The 22,363-nt window shown below is 47.9% G+C and overlaps 2 protein-coding genes across 23 annotated transcripts in view; one reads left to right on the forward strand and one right to left on the reverse strand.

Moving 5' to 3' along the window:
• Nucleotides 1-202: 202 nt before the first annotated feature.
• On the reverse strand, nucleotides 203-16,287 carry ZNF473 (zinc finger protein 473). Of its 13 annotated transcripts, none has more exons than XM_072770569.1 (8): nucleotides 16,150-16,284; nucleotides 15,293-15,635; nucleotides 12,826-12,909; nucleotides 12,009-12,100; nucleotides 11,854-11,903; nucleotides 8,639-8,765; nucleotides 6,486-6,575; nucleotides 203-5,284 (listed from the first exon to the last, which is right to left on the reverse strand). In XM_072770569.1, exons 5-8 carry the CDS (start codon nucleotides 11,872-11,874, stop codon nucleotides 2,883-2,885), a joined length of 2,640 nt encoding a protein of 879 aa, XP_072626670.1. In that variant the 5' UTR covers nucleotides 11,875-11,903; nucleotides 12,009-12,100; nucleotides 12,826-12,909; nucleotides 15,293-15,635; nucleotides 16,150-16,284; the 3' UTR covers nucleotides 203-2,882. The 13 variants fall into 13 exon arrangements, with proteins under 13 accessions (XP_072626670.1, XP_072626641.1, XP_072626638.1 ...); XM_072770540.1 differs by having other exon boundaries at nucleotides 12,026-12,100; nucleotides 12,826-13,032; XM_072770537.1 differs by having other exon boundaries at nucleotides 12,826-13,032.
• VRK3 (VRK serine/threonine kinase 3) overlaps nucleotides 15,839-22,363 on the forward strand; it is a 37,407-nt gene continuing 30,882 nt past the window's right edge. For 5 of the 10 annotated variants that reach the window (XR_012004590.1, XM_072770668.1, XM_072770705.1 and 2 more), the window contains exons 1-3: nucleotides 15,839-16,002; nucleotides 17,203-17,265; nucleotides 21,662-21,801. Coding sequence is in view for 9 of the 10 variants with exons in the window: in XM_072770668.1 (XP_072626769.1) it covers nucleotides 21,663-21,801 (139 nt within the window). In the remaining variant the exon portion in view is untranslated. Of the gene's footprint in view, nucleotides 16,093-16,277; nucleotides 16,300-17,202; nucleotides 17,266-21,661; nucleotides 21,802-22,363 lie in introns of those variants that run through there. The other 5 variants (XM_072770679.1, XM_072770688.1, XM_072770713.1 and 2 more) reach the window with 5 other exon arrangements.

Genomic DNA, 22,363 nt, shown 5'->3' on the forward strand with positions numbered 1-22,363 from the left:
CTGATGAAGTTGTATGGCTCCCGGGTGTCCATGCCCCACCCACACTTTGGTAAGGCAGATATAATCATCCCCTCTCATGGGCTAGTTTTCACCGTTATAGCCCTCCTCCTCCAGAATGTGAGCACTTGGCAGGAACAGGGGCCTCTGTGTGCCCAGCACCTGGCCAGGTATGTGGCACCAGGCTGAAAGAACCAACCAGTGCTTACAGACTCAAAACTTTAATCAGAGAACCAACACACACACACATAAAGGCATTTCCACATTGGCCCACAGCAACACAGGTTGGTAGTTACAGAGTCTGCCCCCACCATGGCTGCCAACTTTCTACAAGGCCTCTGGCCTCGATCTGTGGTGTCAAAACTCTTGTTGAACACACTCATTGGTTCGGAGCTCCTGCCTCTGTGCTGCCCCTACGGTACAGAACAGGCCTGTTGCCCACACTACACAGCAATCTGAGGGCAGGGACCACGTGCAGGGAGTTCGGTATTTTGGCCATTTGGAAACCAATATGCTCCCCACTGTGGCATAAGCCTAGTGCTCAGCCAATCTGTTCCCAGTTACAACAACAAAATCAACCAGCAGAACTTAAGGTACAAGGCTTAAAAAGCGCAAGAGCACATACTCCTAAGCATTTTAGCACCAGAAATATGAAAGATATCAGGAGGGTTAGTGTCTTCAATAGATTGTTTGTGCTTCAGGAAACATGACTGGTCACTTGGTGGGTGTGAAACCCAGAGCTGAGCAGGCACCATCAAGAGGGAGCTGATCGTGCGGTTCCATGAGGGGTCTCCACTGTAGAACAGGCTTGGCCAAAGGTGAAGAGTTGACTTAAGGGCACCAACAGGAAGAATGGTGTCCTCCCTGGGCTCTCCAGCAATCCTCCACAGTCCCAGAACTTGCTGTGACATGAAGGAATGGGGCATTTTAAAATGCCACTTGTAGGGCAGCCCCGATGGCGCAGCGGTTTAGCGCCACCTACAGCCCAGGGTGTGATCCTGGAGACCCAGGATCGAGTCCCACGTCGGGCTCCCTGCATGGAGCCTGCTTCTCCCTCTGCCTGTGTCTCTGCCTCTCTCTCTCTCTCCTCTCTGTGTATTCTCATGAATAAATAAGATCTTTTAAAAAAATAAAATAAAATGTGACTTGCAAACGAACAGTACTTCTCTGTGGAAATGGAAACATCCATTCCCCTTTGATTCCAGAAGGTTCAAGGCAAGGGTGTGGCTTACTGTGTTGGTATTCCCTATCCTGGAGCCTGGCAAAGTGCCTGGTGAGTGGCTGGGACAAAGGGTACATAAAGAACATTCTAGCAGTCATTTCCACATAACCACAATCTTCACCATCAAGCACATCATCTGTGAACCATGTAGCAATACACAATGCAGCTTTCCCAACTGAATCCCACTGCTTCTAGTACCATTAACTTCCACAGCAAACTGGCTCTCATGCTGAATAACCAACTTTAAATGAGGGAAGGGGATTATGGGAAGAAGTAGCATGTGTATGTGGGAGAATGTCCTTTTGAGTGAGGTTTTGACAGGAGTGGAAAGTTCCTGCTATTTGGTGCTAATCTTGCTTCTGTGGGTTAATTAAGAAAATATGACACAGCAGAGGGGAAGGAAAAGGCTAGATTCTTTAAAAAAAAAAAAAAAAAAAGAGCAGGGTGCTGGGTTTGGGGAACCAAATTTAGCCAGGGGCATTTTGGAGAAAACTTTAAAAATGAGAGCTATGCGGGGCACCTGGCTGGCTGTCAGTTGAGCATCTGCCTCTTGGTTTCAGTTCGGGTTGTGATCTTAAGGTCATGAGATAAAGCCCTGCATCAGGCTCTGGCTTCACACACAGTCTGCTTCAGATTCTCTTTCCCTCTCCCACTCACTTTCTCTCAAAATCTTTTTTAAAAAACTATTTAAAAAATGAAAGTGACACAGAGGCGCCTGGCTGGCTCAGTCAGAAGAGCATGTGACTCTTGGTCTTCACATGGTGAGTTGGAGCCTCACATTGGGTATAGATTTTACTTAAAGTCTTTTTAAAGAAAAATGAGGGGCACCTGAGTGGCTCAGTCAGTTGGCATCTACCTTCAGCTCAGGTCATGCTCTCAGGGTCCTGGGATTGAGCCCCATGTCGGGCTCCCTGCTCAGTGAGGAGTCTGCTTCTTCCTCACTCTCTCTGCCCCTCACCCCTGCTCATGCTCTCTTTTGCTCTCTCAAATAAACAAATAAAATCTTTAATAAGAAATGAAAGTCACCACATAGTACTAGCAAGAACATTAACTGCAATAAATAGAGGATTACTAATTCTTCCCTTCTTTTAAATATATTTGTTGTATCTCACGAGTATTTGTAGCTCACATTTGGTGCATACATACTGTGTGCTGGGCACTCAGTTCTAAGTGCTTCTTTATATCTATTTATCCTCACAGCAGCCTTCTGAGGTAGGTAATCATCTTGTGCCCATTTTACAGATGAGGATGCAGAGGCCCTAGGAGGTCCCATGACTCTCCCTGGATCACTCAGGTAGCATGTGTCAGAGCCGAGATTTAACTCAGCTGACTAGCTCGGATCTACCTCTGAATTCCCATGTTACATGGCTTCTCAACGACTGTGTTTTCATAAGACTTATGTGCAAGTTTTCTTACCATTTTTTAAGGATAAGGAGTGTATTTATTTGGGGGGAAGGAGCTTACAATGTGACAATTTCAACTTTAGGACTTTCAACAATTTCAACTTTAGATGAACTATGTTCAAATATCTGGGACTTTGCTGCCACTCAGAAGCAGATAGTATTGCTACTTGTTACTTCTACGTAACTCCTTATTACCTCTAAGTATGAACTTGCCGATTTCTGCTGAGACCTACAGCAAAGGGCTGACAAGGCTGACATTGCTACAGTTTTTCTTGGGTGTGAATTCTCTGGTGTTGACTGAGATGGGCACTGAGCCCAAAGGCTTTCCCACACACCCTGCAGACATAAGGTTTCTCCCCAGTGTGAATTCTCTCATGCTGCATCAGATTTGCTTTCTGGGCAAAGGCTTTCCCACATTCAGCACATACATAAGGCTTCTCCCCAGTGTGAATTCTCTGGTGAACAGAAAGGCACGAGCTTTGGCTGAAGGCTTTCCCACATTCCTGACAAACATAAGGCCTCTCCCCAGTGTGAACTCGCTGGTGAACAGAAAGGCACGAGCTCTGGGTGAAGGCTTTCCCACATTCCTGACAAACATAAGGCTTTTCTCCGGTATGAACTCTCTGGTGTTGAATGAGTTGAGCACCCACGCTGAAGGTTTTCCCACAGTCACTGCATTTGTGAGGTTTCTCACCGGTGTGACCTCTCTGATGCTTAGAAAGGCATGAGCTCTGACGGAATGACTTTCCACATTCGTTACACTCAAAGAACTTCTTTCCAGCATGAATTCTCTGATGCTGAGTAAGGCAGTTACTATGGGCAAAGGATTTGTCACATATATTACACTGAAAGAGTTTCTCTGCAGTGTGAATTAATCGATATTCTGAGAGATGTGCACTTTGGCTGAAGGTCTTTCCACATTCATTACATTTAAAAGGGTGTTCGCTCTGGTGGATAGACTGATGTTTAGTGAGGGAAGTACTGTGAACAAAGGCCTTCCCACAGTCCCCACATTCATATGGCCTCACCCCAGAGTGGATGCTCTGATGGCGAATGAGCTGTGTACTCTGGCTAAAGGCTTTTCCACACTGCTTACACTCGAAGGGCTTCACCCTGGTGTGAACCCTCTCATGCTGAGCCAGGTATTTGCTGCAGCTAAAGGTTTTCTCGCATTTGTTACACTTAAAGTGCTTCTCACTGATCCTCAGTTGCTCACTCTGCTCTGAGTCCTGATTCAAGATCCTCCCGCTCTCACTAAGTCCTTGTTTTTCTCTGGTGTGAACAGTCTGGTGGCAATTTAGTGTGGAGCTGCAGATGAAGCGCTCACCACACTCCTGGCATTCATAAGGGGTCTCCACAGTGTGCATTTTCTGGTGCTGGACGAGGTGTTCATTGCAGCTGAAAGTTTCCTTGCATTTGGTACAGCTGTAGGGCTTTTCTATGGCATGGATAGACTGGTGTCGAACCAGGTGGGAGGGCCGGCTAAAACTCTTGATGCATTTGTGACATTTGTAGGGCCGATAGCCAGTGTGAATCCTCTGATGTTCATTAAGGTGAGTATTCCGGTAGAAGGCTTTCCCACACTCATTGCATTTGTAAGGCTTCTCTCCACTGTGAACCCGCTGGTGGATCTTTAGGGTTGAGATATTCCTGAAGGGTTTCCCACACTGATCACATTTGTAAGGCTTTTCTCCAGTGTGAACAGACTGGTGTTTGATAAGCAGCAAGCTCTGCCTGAAAGCCTTCCTGCATTCCTGATGCTCAGAGGGAGGGTCTGTGGAATGGATTTTCTGGTGTTGGAGGAGGTATTTCCTGAGGTTGAAGGTCACCTTGCATTTGGCACATTCGTAGAGCTTCTGGGTATGGGTCTTCTGATGCTGAGTAAGATGAAAGGTTTGGCTGAAACTCTTGCCACACTCATTACATCTGTGGGACTGACCACCCGTATGGGTTTTCTGGTGCTCAGCAGGCTGTAGGCCGACAACCGATGGCTGGTCACTATCTTGATTCTTACATGGTTTTTCCCTGGTGTGAATTTTCTGATGCTGTACAAGGTGCATGTTCTGAGCGAAAGTTTTCCCGCACTTGGCACACACAAAGGATCTGTAGCCTGTGTGAGTTGTCAGAGGTGCCAAGAGGCAAGAACTCTGGCTGAAACCCTCCTTGTACTCTTGACACACACTGGGTTTCTCTCTAGTATGAAGAATCCAGTGCTGGATAAGATGGTAACTCTGGCTGAAGCTCTTCCCACATTCACTACATTTATACAATTTCTCCCCCTCTTGGATGCCCTCCTGCTGGTTCTGATCTAAGACACAGCCAAGGTCACTCTCATGTTCCTGAGATGTAGCCAGTGCAGGGCTCTTTTCAGAAAGATTGTACATCCCAGAATCCTCTCCTGTGGAAAAGAGGAACTCTGGCCCAAGGTCTGTTTTGAGTTCATGACTCCTGCATTCTGTAGGACTCTCCTTGTTGGTAATGATGTCAGACCTCAGAAGATTTTCTGAATCTCCTAGCAGACTATCTAACCAACTCTCACCTACACAGGCTTTCCCCCAACTGGAATTCTGAAGGTCATCCTTGGACAATGTCTCTGTGACCTCTTGGGAGAGTCCTTCTAAGTAGTCTTCTGCCAGAGGACAGGTCTTGGCCCCAGCTGTGTCTGCAAGAGAAGGAAAGTATGGATGTCTCCCGTTCCCCAGGATAAAATATCAGGAGCTGCAGGATGACAACACAGACAAGAGGGAGAACGGGTGATGGCTCGTTGGTAAGCTTGTCCCTCAAGGGGATGGAGGAGGAGGGGCCAAAGTGGTGATCCAGCTGGAACTGGCATCACAAAGAGCCCATTTCCAGGGCAGTTAAGAGGGAACTGGGCAGCCACACAGGTTCTGCAGGGATGATGAGCCTCTCAGCAGATACTCTCTACCATCACCCCCACCAGCTACATATAGCCCACTTCCTGGAGAAGGGCAATGTTCCACATGGAAAGAGAGATAAATGATAATTCAGTATGGTTATTATCACTGGAGGACATATTTAGATAGTAGAGGCACGGCTACACATGCTTGGAAACAGAGACTATGTTGTTGAGGTGCCAGGACTCTGGACTGGTCACCTATGCACAAACACTGGTGAACCTCACAGGAGGCTACAGAGGTCCATGTTCCTGAGCTCTCAAGGGATGGTGGAGGCCAAGATGGAGCCATGCAGCCACTGCTATGTGGTCTCTCATTCAGCGGGCCTTCTCGTGATCATGATCTGACCCTGAGAAAAGCCTCCTGTGCCCCAAAGGCGGTCCCTGCCTCTGCCTTCTCCCACTGGGTACATCTCAACCAGTGTGACACCCTCATTGCCTAACCTGCTTCCCCTGGAGGAACCGTGGCCTAGGAGAGACCAGAACAAACATTCTTGGCTACATTTCAGCCTGGGTTTGAGTTATTCACAGATGTAGCCATCTGTTGTCCCCTGTGGGATGACCTGTACAAAGAGGGGTAAGAGAGACCAGGGATTTGCAGTATTCAAGGGGTACAAGGCAGGAAGGTGGAGAGATGGACCCAAAGCATGGAAGGCCACCTCTTGCTCAGTGTGAAAGGACTGAAGAGGGGACAGAGGAAAGGCACCTAAACAGCTGCCTGCCAGACACAGATGCAGACAGAGACAAGACAGCCCAGCAGAGGAAGGGTCCCAACCCCTGCCAGGACAAGGGAACAGAAGCCAGCACATAGAAGAATGAAGCTCATCAGGTCCAGGGTCAAGATGTCTGGGTAAACGTTCTGGGTCTGGATGGAAGTTCCAAAGATAGACGGCACACAAAGGGCCATGTCCTACAAGCCCACTGCCCGCCCCCCTCCCTGCCCACTCACCAGGGCACTCTGATTCTGTGCTTGCTCTCACCAGAACCTCCAGCTTTTCCCCGCCATCCGGACAAGAGGTCAGTTTGGGTTTGGAGGGGTCTGCAGGTAGAGAAGAGCACTGTCACCAACCAGGACATGGAGGGCCAGCCAGCTGCTTATCCAATGCTTTATTCAGCGTACTCCTCCTGAGGGCCAGATGCTGCACTGGACAATTCTGAGGACACCTTCCCTGCAGGGTTCTCAGTCCCATGGAGGAGAGGGACCCAGACACTCACAATCCAGGGTGATCAGAGCTGAGACACCAGGGCTGGGGACATAAAGGACTTATAACAGCTCTTGAGGAATGAGCAATTCGCCAGGTAGAGAGGATCACACTTACCCTGCCATCCGTGGCTCACACATTCACACAGGGAGCCCATCTGACCCTAGGCCTCCCCGGCTGGGCCCTGTCATAGAGCATGCCGAGCTCCCACAGCCCAATCAGCCCTGTACCCTGCCCTCTGTAAACTGCTCAAGGAAGGTAGCAGAGTCATAATACTGGAGACTCTGTGCTACAATAGAGGAAAAGTGCCCCTCTGACTTGAAAATGAAAAGACCATGAGCCAAGCAATGCAGATGCCTCTAAAGCTGAAAAAGGGCAAAGAAACACTCTTCCCTGGAGCCATCAGAAGGAACGAGCCCTGCCAACATCCTGATTTTAGACCAGTTAGACCTGTTCCACACTTCTGATCTCCACGACTATATGAGAATAAGCACATTGTTTGAAGCTGCTGTGCTGGTGGCATTTGTAACAGCAGCCATAGGAAGCTAACACGCTACTCGGATATATATACACGCATAGGTATGCTGCTGATATGCTGCACACGTACACACACATGTGCAGGGAATCAAGGGAAACGTACATTTACTTTGAGCTGTAGTTTAAAAATAGAAAAGACACGGAGGGCTGAGCCTCCCAAAACTGCTCCTATAATACACACTGAGCAGAGTTAAGAGAAAATCTGTGAGGCTGGCCCTTGGCTGGTGTCTGGGAACCTGGATCTGAGGAAATGTCAGCATTTCTGAACCAAGAAGAGGGGCCCCCTGTGCCTCAATGGTTATGCTGCACACCTGCTTTCCTGCTGGGAGTCTAGAATTCTGGTAAGTTCCCAGCAAAGTGCATCTATGTGACTGGTCCCCAATAAAAACTATGGGTGCTGAGTCTCTAATGAGTGTTGTCACCTCGTTACATATCCTGTGTGACTCCACAGGGAGACAGCTCTGGAAGGTGGCCTGGTTTCCCCTCTGCTGCCTGTGCTGTGTCCTTTCTCCGTAATATGTCCTGGCCATGAATATGAATATATGCTGAGTCCTACAAGTCCTCCTCATAAAACACCAAACACAGGGTGCTTCTGGGGACCTCAACATAGCAGGGAAGGTGACGTCCCCTCTTTGGGCCTTGATTTCAGAAGGGCCAACAAAACAGGGAGTCAGACTTCCTTGTGGGGTGACTGCAGCTTTGAAGAACAGGTCTAAGCGCTGACCCAGCATGAGACCTGGCTCCTGGCTCACCTACTCCTTCGTTTACTGAGCCACCGCTTGTACCATCTGTTCCTAACACTGGGGATTTACCGGGGAGCAGCACCAATGCAAAGCTCCCCTCCTTAGGGAGCCCCCCTCCCAGCCTCAGGAGACTGAGTATCAAATGAGCAGTTAGAAAGTGCAGGGGTGGTGGGCGAGCTGGGCAGGAGACAGAGGAGGCTGTGCTCACAGGCTGTCCTGGGGGCAGGGAGGGGACAAGGCTTCTAGGCAGAGGAGGGGAAGGCAAACCGAAGACTCTGAGTGTCAGCTCTACAAGGACAAAGAGGCAAGTGCTGAGGCCAGAGCGGCAGGTGGAAGGTAATGGGAGTTTCTTAACGTTGGCTCTACTGACATTTGGGGTTGGATAATCCCCTTTGGAAGGGGCTGTCCTTTCATTCCAAGATGTGTGGCAGCAACCCTGGGCTTCACCCACGAGATGCCAGGCGCATGCCCCCACTGCCAAGGGCTGACAATCAGAAAGGTCACTAGGCATTGCTGGTATCCCCGAGGTGTGAGCACTGCTGGGCCACACATCCTGCTGGTTTCTCTGGCATTCAGGAGCCATTGCTCTGCTCACTGCCCAGGTTGGAGAGGACACTCACTCAGCAGGAAAAGGTTCTGGTAGTTGTCCAGTGCTGTGTCCCAGAATAGGTCCCCCTGGTCCAGCCCCAGATGCTCCCAGTCCTCCAAGGTGAAGTCCATGGCTACATCCCTGAGGATTACAAGTTCCTGAAACATAACACACTGTCAGTGACACTGGGACTGGGGTCAAGGAGGGACCCAATGACTCATTCCATGCACCTCCGCTCTCAATGTACCAGCCTTTTGACAAAAATCATCTCCTGGGAACCCTGAGACATAAGAGACCGGGCATCCCTACTTTTTTTTTTTTTTTTTTTAAGATTTTATTTATTTATTTGGCAGAGAGAGCATGCACATAAGCAGGGGGACCAGCAGAGGGAGAGGGAGAAGAAGACTGCCCTCTGGGCAAGGACCATGACTTGAGTCGAAGGCAGACAGACGCTCAACTGACTGAGCCACCCAGGCACCCCAGCATCCCCATATTTTATAGGTAAGACATGGAGTCTTGTAGAGGGGACGTGAAGTCCCCTCAGGGCCATACAGGCAGGACATCTCTCTGTTCCTGAAATCTGCTTATTGTGGCTTTTGCTTTTGAGTGTTCATTCAAGATTTTGTTTTTATTATGGAGATTTTCAAACACGTACAGAAGTAGAGATTTACACGTAACAGACCGCCATGTATCCATCACCCAACTTCAACCCCTGTTAACCCTGGTCTATTTTGTTTGTTAAAAGTTTTTGTGGGGGCAGGGATCCCTGGGTGGCGCAGCGGTTTGGCGCCTGCCTTTGGCCCAGGGCGCGATCCTGGAGACCCGGGATCAAATCCCACGTCAGGCTCCTGTTGCATGGAGCCTGCTTCTCCCTCTGCCTATGTCTCTGCCTCTCTCTCTCTCTCTCTCTCTGTGACTATCATAAATAAATAAAACTTAAAAAAAAAATAGTTTCTAAAAAAAAAAAAAAAAAAAAAAGTTTTTGTGGGGGCAGGAGGACAAAATATTTCAAAAGTCCAGGCAGCATCTGATTTCACCTGTAAATACTTCAATACTTAGCACAGAACTCCTTAATCACTGAATACCTAGACCAAATTCAAAGTCTGGATGCAGATTCGTTTGACAACTAAATGGTGTTTTGTTTTGTTTTTTCCCTTTTTTTTAATTGTGGAAAGAAAAAAAAAAAAGAAAATGCCACTTCATCCAGGGGCATTAAACACTCTATTCATCTTGCCAAACTGAAACTGTCCCCTTGAAACACTGTCTCCCCTCCATTCCTGTCCTAGCCCCTGGTACCACCATTCTACTTTTGTCTCTGACTCTGTGATTTGACCACTCTAGGTTCAACAGTATGTTTTTATGGCTGGCTTGTTTGAATCAGAATCCAAAGAGCCCTGCACTGGGCTGACATGGTATGAAGGTTTTTCGAGTTTTGGGGTTTTTAAGGATTTTTATTTATTTGAGAGAGAGCACAAGCAGAGGGGAGACAGAGAGGGAAAAGCAGACTCCCCACTGAGCAGGGAGCCCAACATAGGGCTCCATCCCAGGACCCCAGGATCATGATCTGAACCAAAGGCAGACACTTCACCAGTAGAGCCACCCAGACACCCCAATATGAATATTTTTAATCTAACCCATGACTGCTACCTCATATGACAAAAGGGACTTTACAGGTGTGGCAAGCTAAGGATCCTGAGATAGGGAGGTTCTCCCCTAATTGTCATGACCAATCTTTTTTTTTTTTAAATTTTTTATTTATTTATGATAGTCACATAGAGAGAGAGAGAGAGGCAGAGACACAGGCAGAGGGAGAAGCAGGCTCCATGCACCGGGAGCCCGACGTGGGATTTGATCCCGGGTCTCCAGGATCACGCCCTGGGCCAAAGGCAGGTGCCAAACCGCTGCGCCACCCAGGGATCCCTTTTTTTTTTCTTTAAGATTTTATTTATTTATTCATAAGAGACACAGAGAGAAGTAGAGACATAGGCAGAGGGAGAAGCAGGCTTCCTTGCTGAGCAGGGAGCCTGATGTAGGATTCAATGCCAGGACCCCAGGATCACAACCTGAGCTGAAGGCAAACACTCAGCCACTGAGCCACCCAGGTGTCCCTGAATATCCTTATAAGAGGCATAAGGAGTCAGAGGGAGGAGGCAATGTGATGGCAGAAACAGGTCAGAAGGATGTGACCACAAGTCAAGGAACACAGGGACTTCTAGAAGCTACAAGAGGCATGGAATGGATTTTACCCCACAGCCTCCAAAAGGAAGGTGCCCTGATGACACCTTGACCTCAGATTTCTAGCCTCCATCAGCTGATTCCCCAGCATGTAGATACAGCACCTAGAACAAAGCTTACCTACAGGAGGCCCGGGGGGGAGCGGGGAGGGGGTATGCAGTTCTGGCATCTGTTTCGGGATAAGGATGGAGATAATAGGTAGTGTGGCTGAGAGATGGGGATGGTAAACTGGGTCTTGAATACACTGTGTGAACTGGCAGATCAAGCCAGCACCTCCTCTGGACTTTTTGGTTATGTGCTCTACTGAATCATGAGCCGAGCATCCGTTAGTTCTGGTTGAAACTGCTGCTGTCCATACCCTGTCGGAAGGGGTTAGCCAAAGAGGTTTTTTCAGCAGGAGCCAGATTAGAGTCCCAAGAAGCTTCCTTTCCTGGACTCCTCAACTTTCCTGGACAGCACCCCTGGAAACAGTTGTGGATGGTGTGGGAAGACTCTGGATTTGATCTGTAGGGCACTGGGGAACTACAGAGAGTTTTATACTGGACACTGACAAGGTAGAGCATGCATTCATTAATTCAACAGTCATTTCTCCTGTGTGCCAGACCCCTCTAGGGATGCTGGAGGCACAGAGGCAGCAGACTCAGTCCTTGGCCTGGAGGAGACATTCAAGGATGCTGGTAGGGAGCATAAGGAGACAAGTCTGTAACAGAGAGTGGTATCTGGGGCTGCGGCGAAAGGGCGTGAAAACATTGCCTTGGGAGTCAGGGGAAGCTTCCTGGTCCAGTGAGATATTCAAGTTGGGTCATTAAGGATAAGAAGAAATTAACCAGAGGCGCCTAGGTAGCTGAGTCGGCTAGGTGTCTGCCTTCAGCTCAGGTCATGATCTCGGGGTCCTGGGATCGAGCCCCACCTGCTTCCCCCACTCTCTTTGCCCCTCCTCTACTCCATGCTTTCTCGCTCTTCTCTCAAATCTTTAAAAAAAAGAAGAAAAAGAAAAAAGAAGATACTTACCAGGTAGAGGAAGGTTTTCATTCATCACTCAAGCAACACTTTAAGAACTCCTATGTAAAAAAAACAAACAAACAAACAAACAAACAAAAAAAGAACTCCTATGTACCAGGCCTATGAAAGTTCCTGGGGGCCCAGAGGTGAGTCGCAATCAGTACCTGTACCCAAGAAGCACCTTGTCTGGTGAGGCTAACAGGGCAGGAACAACGCATCCAGGTGATCTGTGCTATGGTGGAGGCAGCAGGGGGTGCTGTGGGAGAGCAGAGCAGGGAAGAGCAGACTGCTCAGAGAAGGTGGAGGGATTGAGCTGGGTTTTAAAGGCTGTGTAAGCCTTAATAGCCAGGAATGGCAGGTAGGGTATTCTGGCCAGGGGGTGGAACCTGAGCAAAGGCTATGAATCTGGAAAGCACAGTGTAACATCTTACCACCAGGCCAAGAAGGGAAGTTTTGGTTGTGTCCAGAAACAGAGAAGATGCTGTGGAAGGGGGTGGGACTCAGATCATACAGGATTGTGCTGAGAAATGTAGATTTTATCCTATAAGCAGTAAGGATTCCCGGAAGGGTCCTGAGCAGGGGAGCGACAGTATAATGAGAGGATCACCAGAAGACAAAGAGCCCAGAATAAAGGCAGGCCAATCTCCCTCTGCCTGTGTTTCTGCCTCTGTGTGTGTGTGTGTGTGTGTGTGTGTGTGTCTCTCATGAATAAATAAATAAAATCTTAAAAAAAAAAGGGGGGGGGGGGACACCTGGGTGGCTCTGGTTGAGCATCTGCCTTTGGCTCAGGGCGTGATCCCAGAGTCCCAGGATCGAGTCCCACATTGGGCTCCCTGCGTGGAGCCTGCTTCCCCATCTGCCTTTCTCTGTCTCTCATGAATAAATAAAATCTTTAAAAAATAAAAAATAAATAAAATAAAGGCAGGCCAGCTGTGCAGGCTCTGGGGATGACCGAGCAGGAGAGAGGGGCCCTCAACTCACCTTGGTCATAGCCGACTAGGGCCCAGCAGCTGACGGTCTCATTTAAGCTCCTTCTCCTTCTCTCCACATTCCGGGCTGGCAGGGCTGCAGGGGGGACAAGGGAGCTGGGGCAAAATCTCCCTTCGGCCAAGGGCAGACTCCCTGGCCATCCTGGAGGAGCCCCCAAAACGTCAGGAAGTAGGAAGATCAGGCAGGACGCAAGTCTCCCTGCAGGAATCACAGTAACAATTTGGTATTTATTGAAACTACCCCAGCCCCTCCTTTACCCTGTGCTTCAGAGCCTACAAGTATCTTCAGAACCGTTCTTGGCACTTGTTATAGGCAGTAGATACATGTTTGGAAGAGGTGGCATTTCAGGTCTGGAGACCTTCTGTTCTGCTCACTACTACAGCACAGTAGATACTTTTCAAGGTTTGCTGACAGAACATAATGTCTAATTGTACCCCTGGAATGATGCTTCTGGGATTTCTGATACCATATCTAGGATCTGAGTCCAGGCGAGTTGGCCTCCAACACTTTCTATTTCTACAACAGCAAGATTTCTCCAACTTTTTTTTAAACCATGACCCACAGCAACAAAGACAGTATATACTGTTACTACTCATTCTCACATGTAACTAAGCAAAGCTTCATGAAATAACACTAAATCATACAAAGTAGGATGTACCGGGATCTTTTCTATTCTAATTTGTTTTACTCCATTAAAAAAAAAATATGGCCACTGCCCACTGAATTATTTTCATGACCCATAATATACAAAACACAGTGCCATACAGCTTTTCACAGATCAGTAGCCATTGCCGTATCTATGGAGTCATGAAAACACTCCCATCACAAAGCAGCAGGATGACCTAATGACAGGTCCATAATGCTTAAGCCTCTGGGGCCAGATGTGTCTTGAAATTCAGAAATTTTCAGATTTTTAAAATGGTGAGATACCATATATACATTATATTTCATTAAAATCACCATGCAGTGTGGGATTGGCAGCATTTTGTAACTGAACACCTCGATATTTCTAGAGTGAAGGATATAAATATTCATTCTAGGTAGGATAATTGAAGGTTATAACTCTTAGCAGTTCTAGTCAGGTTTGGACACCAAATTTATGGAAAAAAAATAGCTTCAGCTTTCTAGATTTTGATAAGACAATGTGGTAGACTTGTAAGTGCTAACATTTACTCAATAGTGATTTTCCTCACATGACAGAGTATAATTTGGTCCACAGATTTTTTTTTCCCCCATAGGGCTGGAAGATAGGAGGTTTTAAAAGAAAATTACTTTAAGTAGTTCCAAACTTGAAAGTTGGGAAATTTTGCTTAAAATTTCAATTTCCAGTTAATGAAAAATCCTAGGATTTGGCCCACTGAGCTGTTAGTGCCAATTTAAAGCTAACACTCCCTCCCCCTTAGATGGGCAAGTGCTCCCTGAAGCCCCACAGCCCTTCCCAGGTGGGTTCTCTCCTTTACCTTATCTGCCTGACTCTCAGAGACATCTGAGTTTGAGACCTCTGTCTACAGTTTTCACATCACATTCTGTCCATATCTATACACACTAAGACCTAGGACAGAAGAAACTGGAGTCCCCCTGTGAAGCTCAAGTCCACCCAGCCTGTCAGAATGACCTGAGCCAAACAATTACAGGACTGAAAAATCTTGGGCCCTGCAGTGGGGAAGTCTTGCTTCTTCTAAGCATGGGTCCACGGCCAGAACATTCACACTCTCTGCGCCTGGTTCCCACATGTACAAAGCGAAACAAATGAAACAGATCCACAGTCCCATATCTGTAATTCTAAAAACAAAAACAAAAAAGCTCTGAAAGCCAGAACTTTATTCATAAACTGACAGTAAAACTGGACTGAACGAACTGCCACAGTCTACGTACAGTGTGACTATTTATTCACACACAGTAATAGATTTCCAAGAACTGCCCCAGATCCCTCTGAGGTGTTGCCTAACTATGAAATAAGGAGCCTATTAACTTCCCAAACTCCGAAAAATTGTGATTCCCTTGATGCTCCTGGTGCCGAGGGAGCCGATAAAAGCGAGGAGCTGCACTAGGCGCTGCTGCGGAGTTCACAGGAAGAAAAGCAGCAGACACGAGGCGCTCAGACGCGAAATACTTGGACCTCCTGAAGAACTCCCATCCATCCATTCATTCATTCATTCATTCATCCCTCGTCATCTGCCCGTTTCAACTTCGGCCTCAGACTCCTCTCTAAAAGGTGAAATAAAATATCACCGCTCCTTTCACGGGCTCCGGTGAGGGCTGTAAACCGTTTCTGCGAGAGCTCGGCCCAGAACGGGCTCGGAACAGAGACACTTCAACCCCACCCAGACACCCACCGCCCAAGACGGCGCGCCCTTTGCCGAAATCGCCCCGTGAGCATTCCGTCACCCCTCGCGAAGGACCGAGCCGCCAAACCCTCGGAGTACTCAAGAGATCCCCAGCCTCGGCATCTCTTCACCTGAAGACTGCCGTCCGCCGGGTTAACAGACGCGACTCCAGCCCCGAGGGAGACGCAGACCCAACTCCTCACACTCGCGCCTCTTAATCACTTCCGGCGCCGCGTGAATTTCCTCAAGCTACTCCACCCAGGAGCCTCCGCGCCAGCCGGCGGACTTCGTTTCCCAGAAGACTGTGCGGGCTCCTTCCCTTGTGTTCCTATCTCCGCCTGCTTCTTCGGCCTTAGAGGTTCCGCTGAGCACCCTGGGAAATAGAGTAGACGCAAACTCGGGACCAGGTGGCGTGTGGGTATTGTAGTCCAGTTTTTTACCCTGTTGAACAACAACCTAATCAGCATGCCCAACCTGAAAGAGACGGAGGGTTGCCATGGAAACGTTTTGAGAAGGAAGTTCCTGAAAAGACGCTTGGAAGTAAGGGGCGGGGTTGAGGCAGGAAAATGATAATATGACCTCTCTCTAATAGGCGGAGAGATGCCCCGTAGTTCATCCCTCCTTACGATTGGCTCCAAGATGGCACATGCGCAGTAGAACGAGGAAACTTCCAAGAGTGGGTGGAATAGGGGTGGGTGATGAGGAAATAATCCCTCTCCCGCACAGGAGGAGGGCAGTCTGGAGGTCAGCTGCGCCTGCGCGGGCGCTGTCCTCCCTCCGGATGGGGAATGCGCGCGCAGGTTTTCTGCCTCCCGGAAGTTTGCGCGGGACAACTAAGAAGGTGAGTCCTACTCCCGGGAAAGAGTTGGAGAATTTGGCCTCAGACCTGTGGCTCCTCACCCCGCTCACCAAGTCCGGAGGTGAGGGGAAGGTGAGGTGGAGTAGAGAGAGGTCTCCCGATCCACTGACCATAGTCCAGTCCTGGTACCTGTGATGTCAGCACGATCATTTGTGGGAGACAGAGTTCCCGGGGGCTGGGTTCTCGATGAAAGAATCTTCTGGTCGCCGGGATAACCGAGCTGCCCTTGCGACCCCTCCAAGCCACTCTTGGCTCTCGGTGGTCGTGACTACGACGGAGGTGGGCGGAACTAGTGGGGAGCTTGACAGGTGCCCCTCCTTGGCACTACGTCATCCCTGGTTTCTTTGGTGGGCGGGGCCTGGGCGAATCCTGGCCACCTAGACACCTGTCCCTTTTGCTGTGCTGTGGCTGAGAACATTCTAGGAGGGACGCAATTCTAAACACAGAGCAGATGTTCAATAAATATTTGTTGAATAAATAAGTGGGTGAGTAAATGATAAAGACACCTGAATGTTATGGTCTTGGGTTTAAGTCCTAGCCATATGACTTCACTCTGAGATCCCTTCTTCCATCCATATTTATTGAGCGTTGACTATAGCACTCTTTCCATCTGATCTATTGAACAATTGCACATTTGCTTATTTTTTTTAATTTATTTTTTTTATTGATGTTCAATTTACTAACATACAGAATAACCCCCAGTGCCCGTCACCCATTCACTCCCACCCCCCGCCCTCCTCCCCTTCTACCACCCCTAGTTCGTTTCCCAGAGTTAGCAGTCTTTACGTTCTGTCTCCCTTTCTGATATTTCCCACACATTTCTTCTCCCTTCTCTTATATTCCCTTTGACTATTATTTATATTCCCCAAATGAATGAGAACATATAATGTTTGTCCTTCTCCGACTGACTTACTTCACTCAGCACATTTGCTTATTAATTTCCTTTTTTGCCACTAGATTGTGAGCTTTCTCAGATCAAGAGCCTGTTTGTTTCCTTCACTGCTAAATCCCTCGTGGTTAGCACATATTAGGAATTCAGTTAGCACACATCCATTCCTGAATGGATGAATGAACTTAGCACATGTTGGCTACCTCGCCAATGATCAATAAACACTAACCATCATCGTCCACTTATATGTGAAGTGAGCCTGAGTCGACCTCTCTACTTTTATTTACTTACAGGACACTGTTAAGATGGAGTTGCCAGCCCAGTGAATCTGAGGGCCAGACTGTGACCCCATAAAGGTACCAGCTCTTCAGGGACGTGTCCCTTAAGACCTTTTCTCCTCCACCCAGAGTCTGCTCCTGTTCTATCTACTCTGTGTTGCTGCTTTCAGACTTTACTCCCAGGAGGAAGTGGCAGAGTCATGGGTGTGGCAGGGTCACTGGGTTAGGCACTTGTCCCATCCTAGAGGCCATCTTTAGCTAAGGGCACGTGGCACCCTGAAAAATTCCAAAGCCACTTAAAACTGTCATGGATTTTCATATTTCTTTTTCTTAAATTTTTATTTATTTATTAGAGAGCAGAAGAGAGAGCGCACAAGTGGGGCAGAGCAGAAGGAGAGAGAGAAGCAGGCTCTCCGCTGAGCAAGGAGCCCAGGACCCCAGGATCATGACCTGAGCTGAAGGCAGATGCTTAACCGGCTGAGCCACCTAGGTGCCCCTAGAGATGTCCATTTAAATGTCATTACTAGGACAATTATTAAATTACACAACCAATCAGAATTACAGGCTGCTTAGAGGTTAAAGGATACTTGGCAACAGTCTTTGCCATCTGATGTCATACAACACACCTTTGTATGAAATGAAGGAAGGGCAGTTTTCTCCCACAGTATGGTTTCTTCTCTTCTGCAGACCAAAGGAACCCTCGTCTCCTCTGACTGAGATGTCTTTCATTAGCTGTTTGGATGGCCTGGAGTCTTCAAGGGCAAGCACTAGAGTTCCATAGTCAGCAGCAAGAAGAAATATGGAGGCCTTCAAGGCTCAGAACTTGTGGAAAGAGGGATCCCTGGGTGGCGCAGCGGTTTGGCGCCTGCCTTTGGCCCAGGGCGCGATCCTGGAGACCCGGGATCGAATCCCACATCGGGCTCCCGGTGCATGGAGCCTGCTTCTCCCTCTGCCTGTGTCTCTGCCTCTCTCTCTCTCACTGTGTGCCTATCATAAATAAAAAAAAAAAAAAAAAAATTAAAAAAAAAAAAAAAGAACTTGTGGAAAGAGAAGCAGCCACTAATATAAAAAGCTTTCTATGGGCCAGGCCCTGTACGCAGTACTTGCTATAAATATATTCATATAGGCCTCAACAGCCACTCTATCAGATAAGTACTGTTAGAAGTCTCGTTTTACCATTGGGCAGACCAGGACACAGAGAGAATAAGTAACATACCCAGCATGTGGCAGATCTGGAATTCCAATTCAGGAGCCTGGGACCAGAGCCTCTGATTTTAAGGACTCAACTATTTGCAGGTGCAACAGACACCAAGCTTTACAGTGAGTACAGGAAAAGTGTTTGATTAGACTAAGCCAGACACAAAAAGATAGTTAGGGCGCAATCTCACTTATATATGGAATCTTAAAAAAAAAAAAAAAAAAGTCAAATTCATAGTAACAGAGAGTAAAACAGTGGTTATAGAGGCTGTGGGAGAAAATATATTGGTCACATGGGATAAGCCTTCCAGACACCTGGCTGATGGAGCATGCGACTCTTGATCTCAGGGTTTGGCAAACTTTGGTTATAAAATTAACAAGTTCTAGAGACCTAGTAAATAGCATTTATCAAATACCTGAAATTTGCTAAGAAAGTAGATCTGAAGTGTCCTCATCACACACACAAAAATAGTGGCAACTATGGGATGTGACAGATAGGTTAATTTCAGGACATTGTGTGGTATGCCTTACATATATACCATTTTTATTTGTCAAAAATAAAGAAAAATAAAACTTTGTTGCCAGGTGACAAGTCACAAGCACAAACTTACTTTGACTTCTTACTTTGTATTGATATCCAGCTTATAATCAGTACTGTGCACCAAGCCTTACAATAAAGGACAAATGAAATAATCCTGTTTTCTTTGGCTATTGAAAACATAGCTACTAGGACACGTGGGTGGCTCAGTTGACTGAGCATCTGCCTTCGGCTCAGGTCATGATCTCAGGGTCCCTAACCCCTTCCACCATATGAGGGGGAAGAAATTGCCAGTCTGGAAGCCAGAAGGCTCTCTCCAGAACTGTGGGAAATAAGTTTCTGTTATTTGTAAGCTACTCAGTCTGTGATTTTCCATTATGGCAACCCAGACTGAAACAGGGACCCAGGGCACCTAGATGGCTCAGTGGTTGAGCATCTGCCTTTGGCTCAGGTTGTGATCCCAGGGTCCTGGGATCAAGTCCCACATCAGGCTCCCTGCAGGAAGCCTGCTTCTCCCTCTGCCTACGTCTCTGCCTCTCTCTGTGTGTCTTTCATGAATAAATAAATAAAAGCTTAAAAAAAAAACAGCAGGGCCCTAATCCCATATTACTGGTTCCTTATTAAAGAGATTGGAGAGATTGGAGGGGCACCTTGGTGGCTCAGTCGGTGTAGCATCTGCCTTCAGCTCGGGTCATGATCCCAGGGTCCTGAGATTGAGCCCCACATTGGGCTTCCTGCTCAGCGGAGAGTCTACTTCCCCCTCTGCCTGCCACCCCCCCTGCTTTTGCTCTCTCTCTCTCTGTCAAATAAATAAATTTTAAAAGGGCAGCCCTGGTGGCTCAGCGGTTTAGTGCCACCTTCAGCTCAGGGTGTGATCCTGGAGACCCGGGATTGAGTCCCACGTCGGGTTCCCGGCATGGAGCCTGTTTCTCCCTCAGCCTGTGTCTCTGCCTCTCTCTCTCTCTCTCTCTGGTGAACAAATAAATAAAGCTTTAAAAAATAATAATAAATAATAAATTTTAAGAGATTAGATTGCAGCCAGAGGGATGGCCATGTGAACACAGAAGGCAGCCGTCTACAAGCCAAAGAGAGAGGGCCCAGGAGAAACCAAACACACCATTTTTTAAAAAACAGAGTGCACATGTGCATGTGCAGGGTGCAGGTGGTGGGGAGCATGGACGGGCAAAGGGAGACAGAAAATCTTAAGCAGGCTCAATGTCCAGCAGAGCAGGAAGGGGGAGGGGAGAAGGAGGGGCTCAATCTCAGGACCCTGAGGTCATGAGCCAAAACCAAAAGTCAGATGTTTAACCGACTGAACTACCCATGTGCCCCATTCTTACGCCTTGGTCTCAGACTTCTAGCCTCCAAAATTCTAAAAAAATAAATTTCTACATTTAAACCACCCAGTGTGTGGTGTTTAGGGATAGCAATCCAAGCAAATGAATATTCCTGCCATGTTCTCACTTGTAACAGGCTCTATGTGTGATTTTGGTTTTGATTTTTACAAGTCTTAGGGAATATTCCAGAGACACACAAAACCTAGAGGATAATATAGTGAACTCCTGTCTCATTAAGTATGTCAGGATAAGATGGGCTGTACAGCTAGAACAAACCCTAAAGTCCTGATGGCTTCATATAATACAAATTTATTTGCTGATCATGAGATTCCAGTGTGAAACAGACAGCCTTCCTCCATCTGGCTATTCTACCTGGAGTATGTGGCCTTCAGAGGCATCCGTGCTGTGGAGGGGTGGACAGAGGAGGCCCTCCAACTCTTTTGTTTTTTAAATTATTTTTATTTATTTATTCATGGGAGACACACAGAGAGAGGCAGAGAGAAAAGCAGGCTCTCCATGGGGAGCCCGATGGAGGACCAGATCCGGGGATCATGCCCTGAGCCAAAGGCAGATGCTCAACCTCAGAGCCACCCAGGCATCCCGGCCCTCCAGCTCTTAACTGCCTCAGCTGGGAAGTGACTTCCACTCACACACCATTGGCCAGAACTAGTCATGTGTCCACAATTTAACTGCAGGGCCCTCTGGGAAGTGGTAGCAGTGGTAGCAGGGCCCTCTGGGAAGTGGTAGGAGAGCATGTGGCTATTTGGTGAGCATTTACCATCTCTCCCATCCCTATCATGTGTTTCAAGAAATGATCATCACAGATACAGTGGAAGACCCAGAGTGCTTCTGTGATTGGAGCAGTTCTCCTGCATAACTTTTGTGGGCTTCAAGGCATTCCCATATCTTCTGTGAAACCTGTAGTTTCATGTTCCATTTTTCTGCTTTTTACCTGCTCTGGGCCTCTAGGGAGAGATGCATGGCTAGAAGCTAGAGGCAGTGGGCAGGAGCTCATTTTAGAAGTGGCCATTTCCGGGGTGCCTGGGTGACTTGTTCAGTTGGGTGTCTGCCTTTGGCTCAGGTCATGATCCTGAGGTCCTGGGATCAAGCCCCACATCAGGTTCCCTGCTTGACTGGGAGCATGCTTCTCCTTCTGCCTGCCACTCCCCCTGCCTGTGCTCACTTGCGTGCACGCGCTCTCTCTCCCTCTCTCTCTCTCTGTCAAATGAATAAATAAAATATTAAAAAAAGAAGTGGCCACTTCCTAAGAGTGTATTCCAATGTGATGGCTTTTCTCTTTTGTAATCTCGTCACCACAGGGAGCTCAGATAACTACTCACTGGCAATGCATTAAGTTTTGCTTTCAGCTTCCCATTCCCTCCCTCCACCTCTTGTTTTCTAGCATGATCTCCTTCTGTCCAGACTGTGGCAAAAATATTCAAGCAACATTCAAATTCTGCCCCTACTGTGGAAACATTTTGCCTGAAGAGGGACATGAAGGGTCCCAGACCTTTGTCAAACCTCTTACGTCATCTTTCAGAGGTAAGAACTGAGCCCTTGAGGGATGATGAGTTTGTGCATGCATGCATTTGGGGAGAGAGGACAGATGTCTTTGCAGCCTGTCTGACCCTGCACTGATCCCGGAGCTGACTCAGGCTCTGTCTACACTCAGTTTCTCAGTATCTGATCAGCTTCGTGGCTTTAAAGTTGACAACTCACACATTTCTGTCTCCAGCCTGGACTCCTCCCATGAAATCCAAAGTCATAGGTATATATCAGACTGCCTACAACACCTGTTGTGTGTCCCGTACGCATTCCCACATGTCCAGAGCTGAGCTCCTGATGTGACTGCCACCCACCCATCCCTTCCATAGGCTTCCCATCACGGTATAAATGGCAGCCATGTTAATCCAGTTTCTCAGACCAGACTGTAGCCATCCTTAGGACCTCTTTCTCTCCAACCCGACAACTTCAACCCTCTGGCAAATCTTATCCACTGTCCCTTCAAAATTGGTGCCTAATCATTAGACCACTTCTGCAACCTCCATACCACCATCCTGTACCGTCCCTCCCTCACCTCTCACTGGTAACTTGTTTGGCACCC

This window comes from Canis lupus, chromosome 1, assembly GCF_048164855.1.
Source record: "Canis lupus baileyi chromosome 1, mCanLup2.hap1, whole genome shotgun sequence".
NCBI lineage: Eukaryota > Metazoa > Chordata > Mammalia > Carnivora > Canidae > Canis > Canis lupus.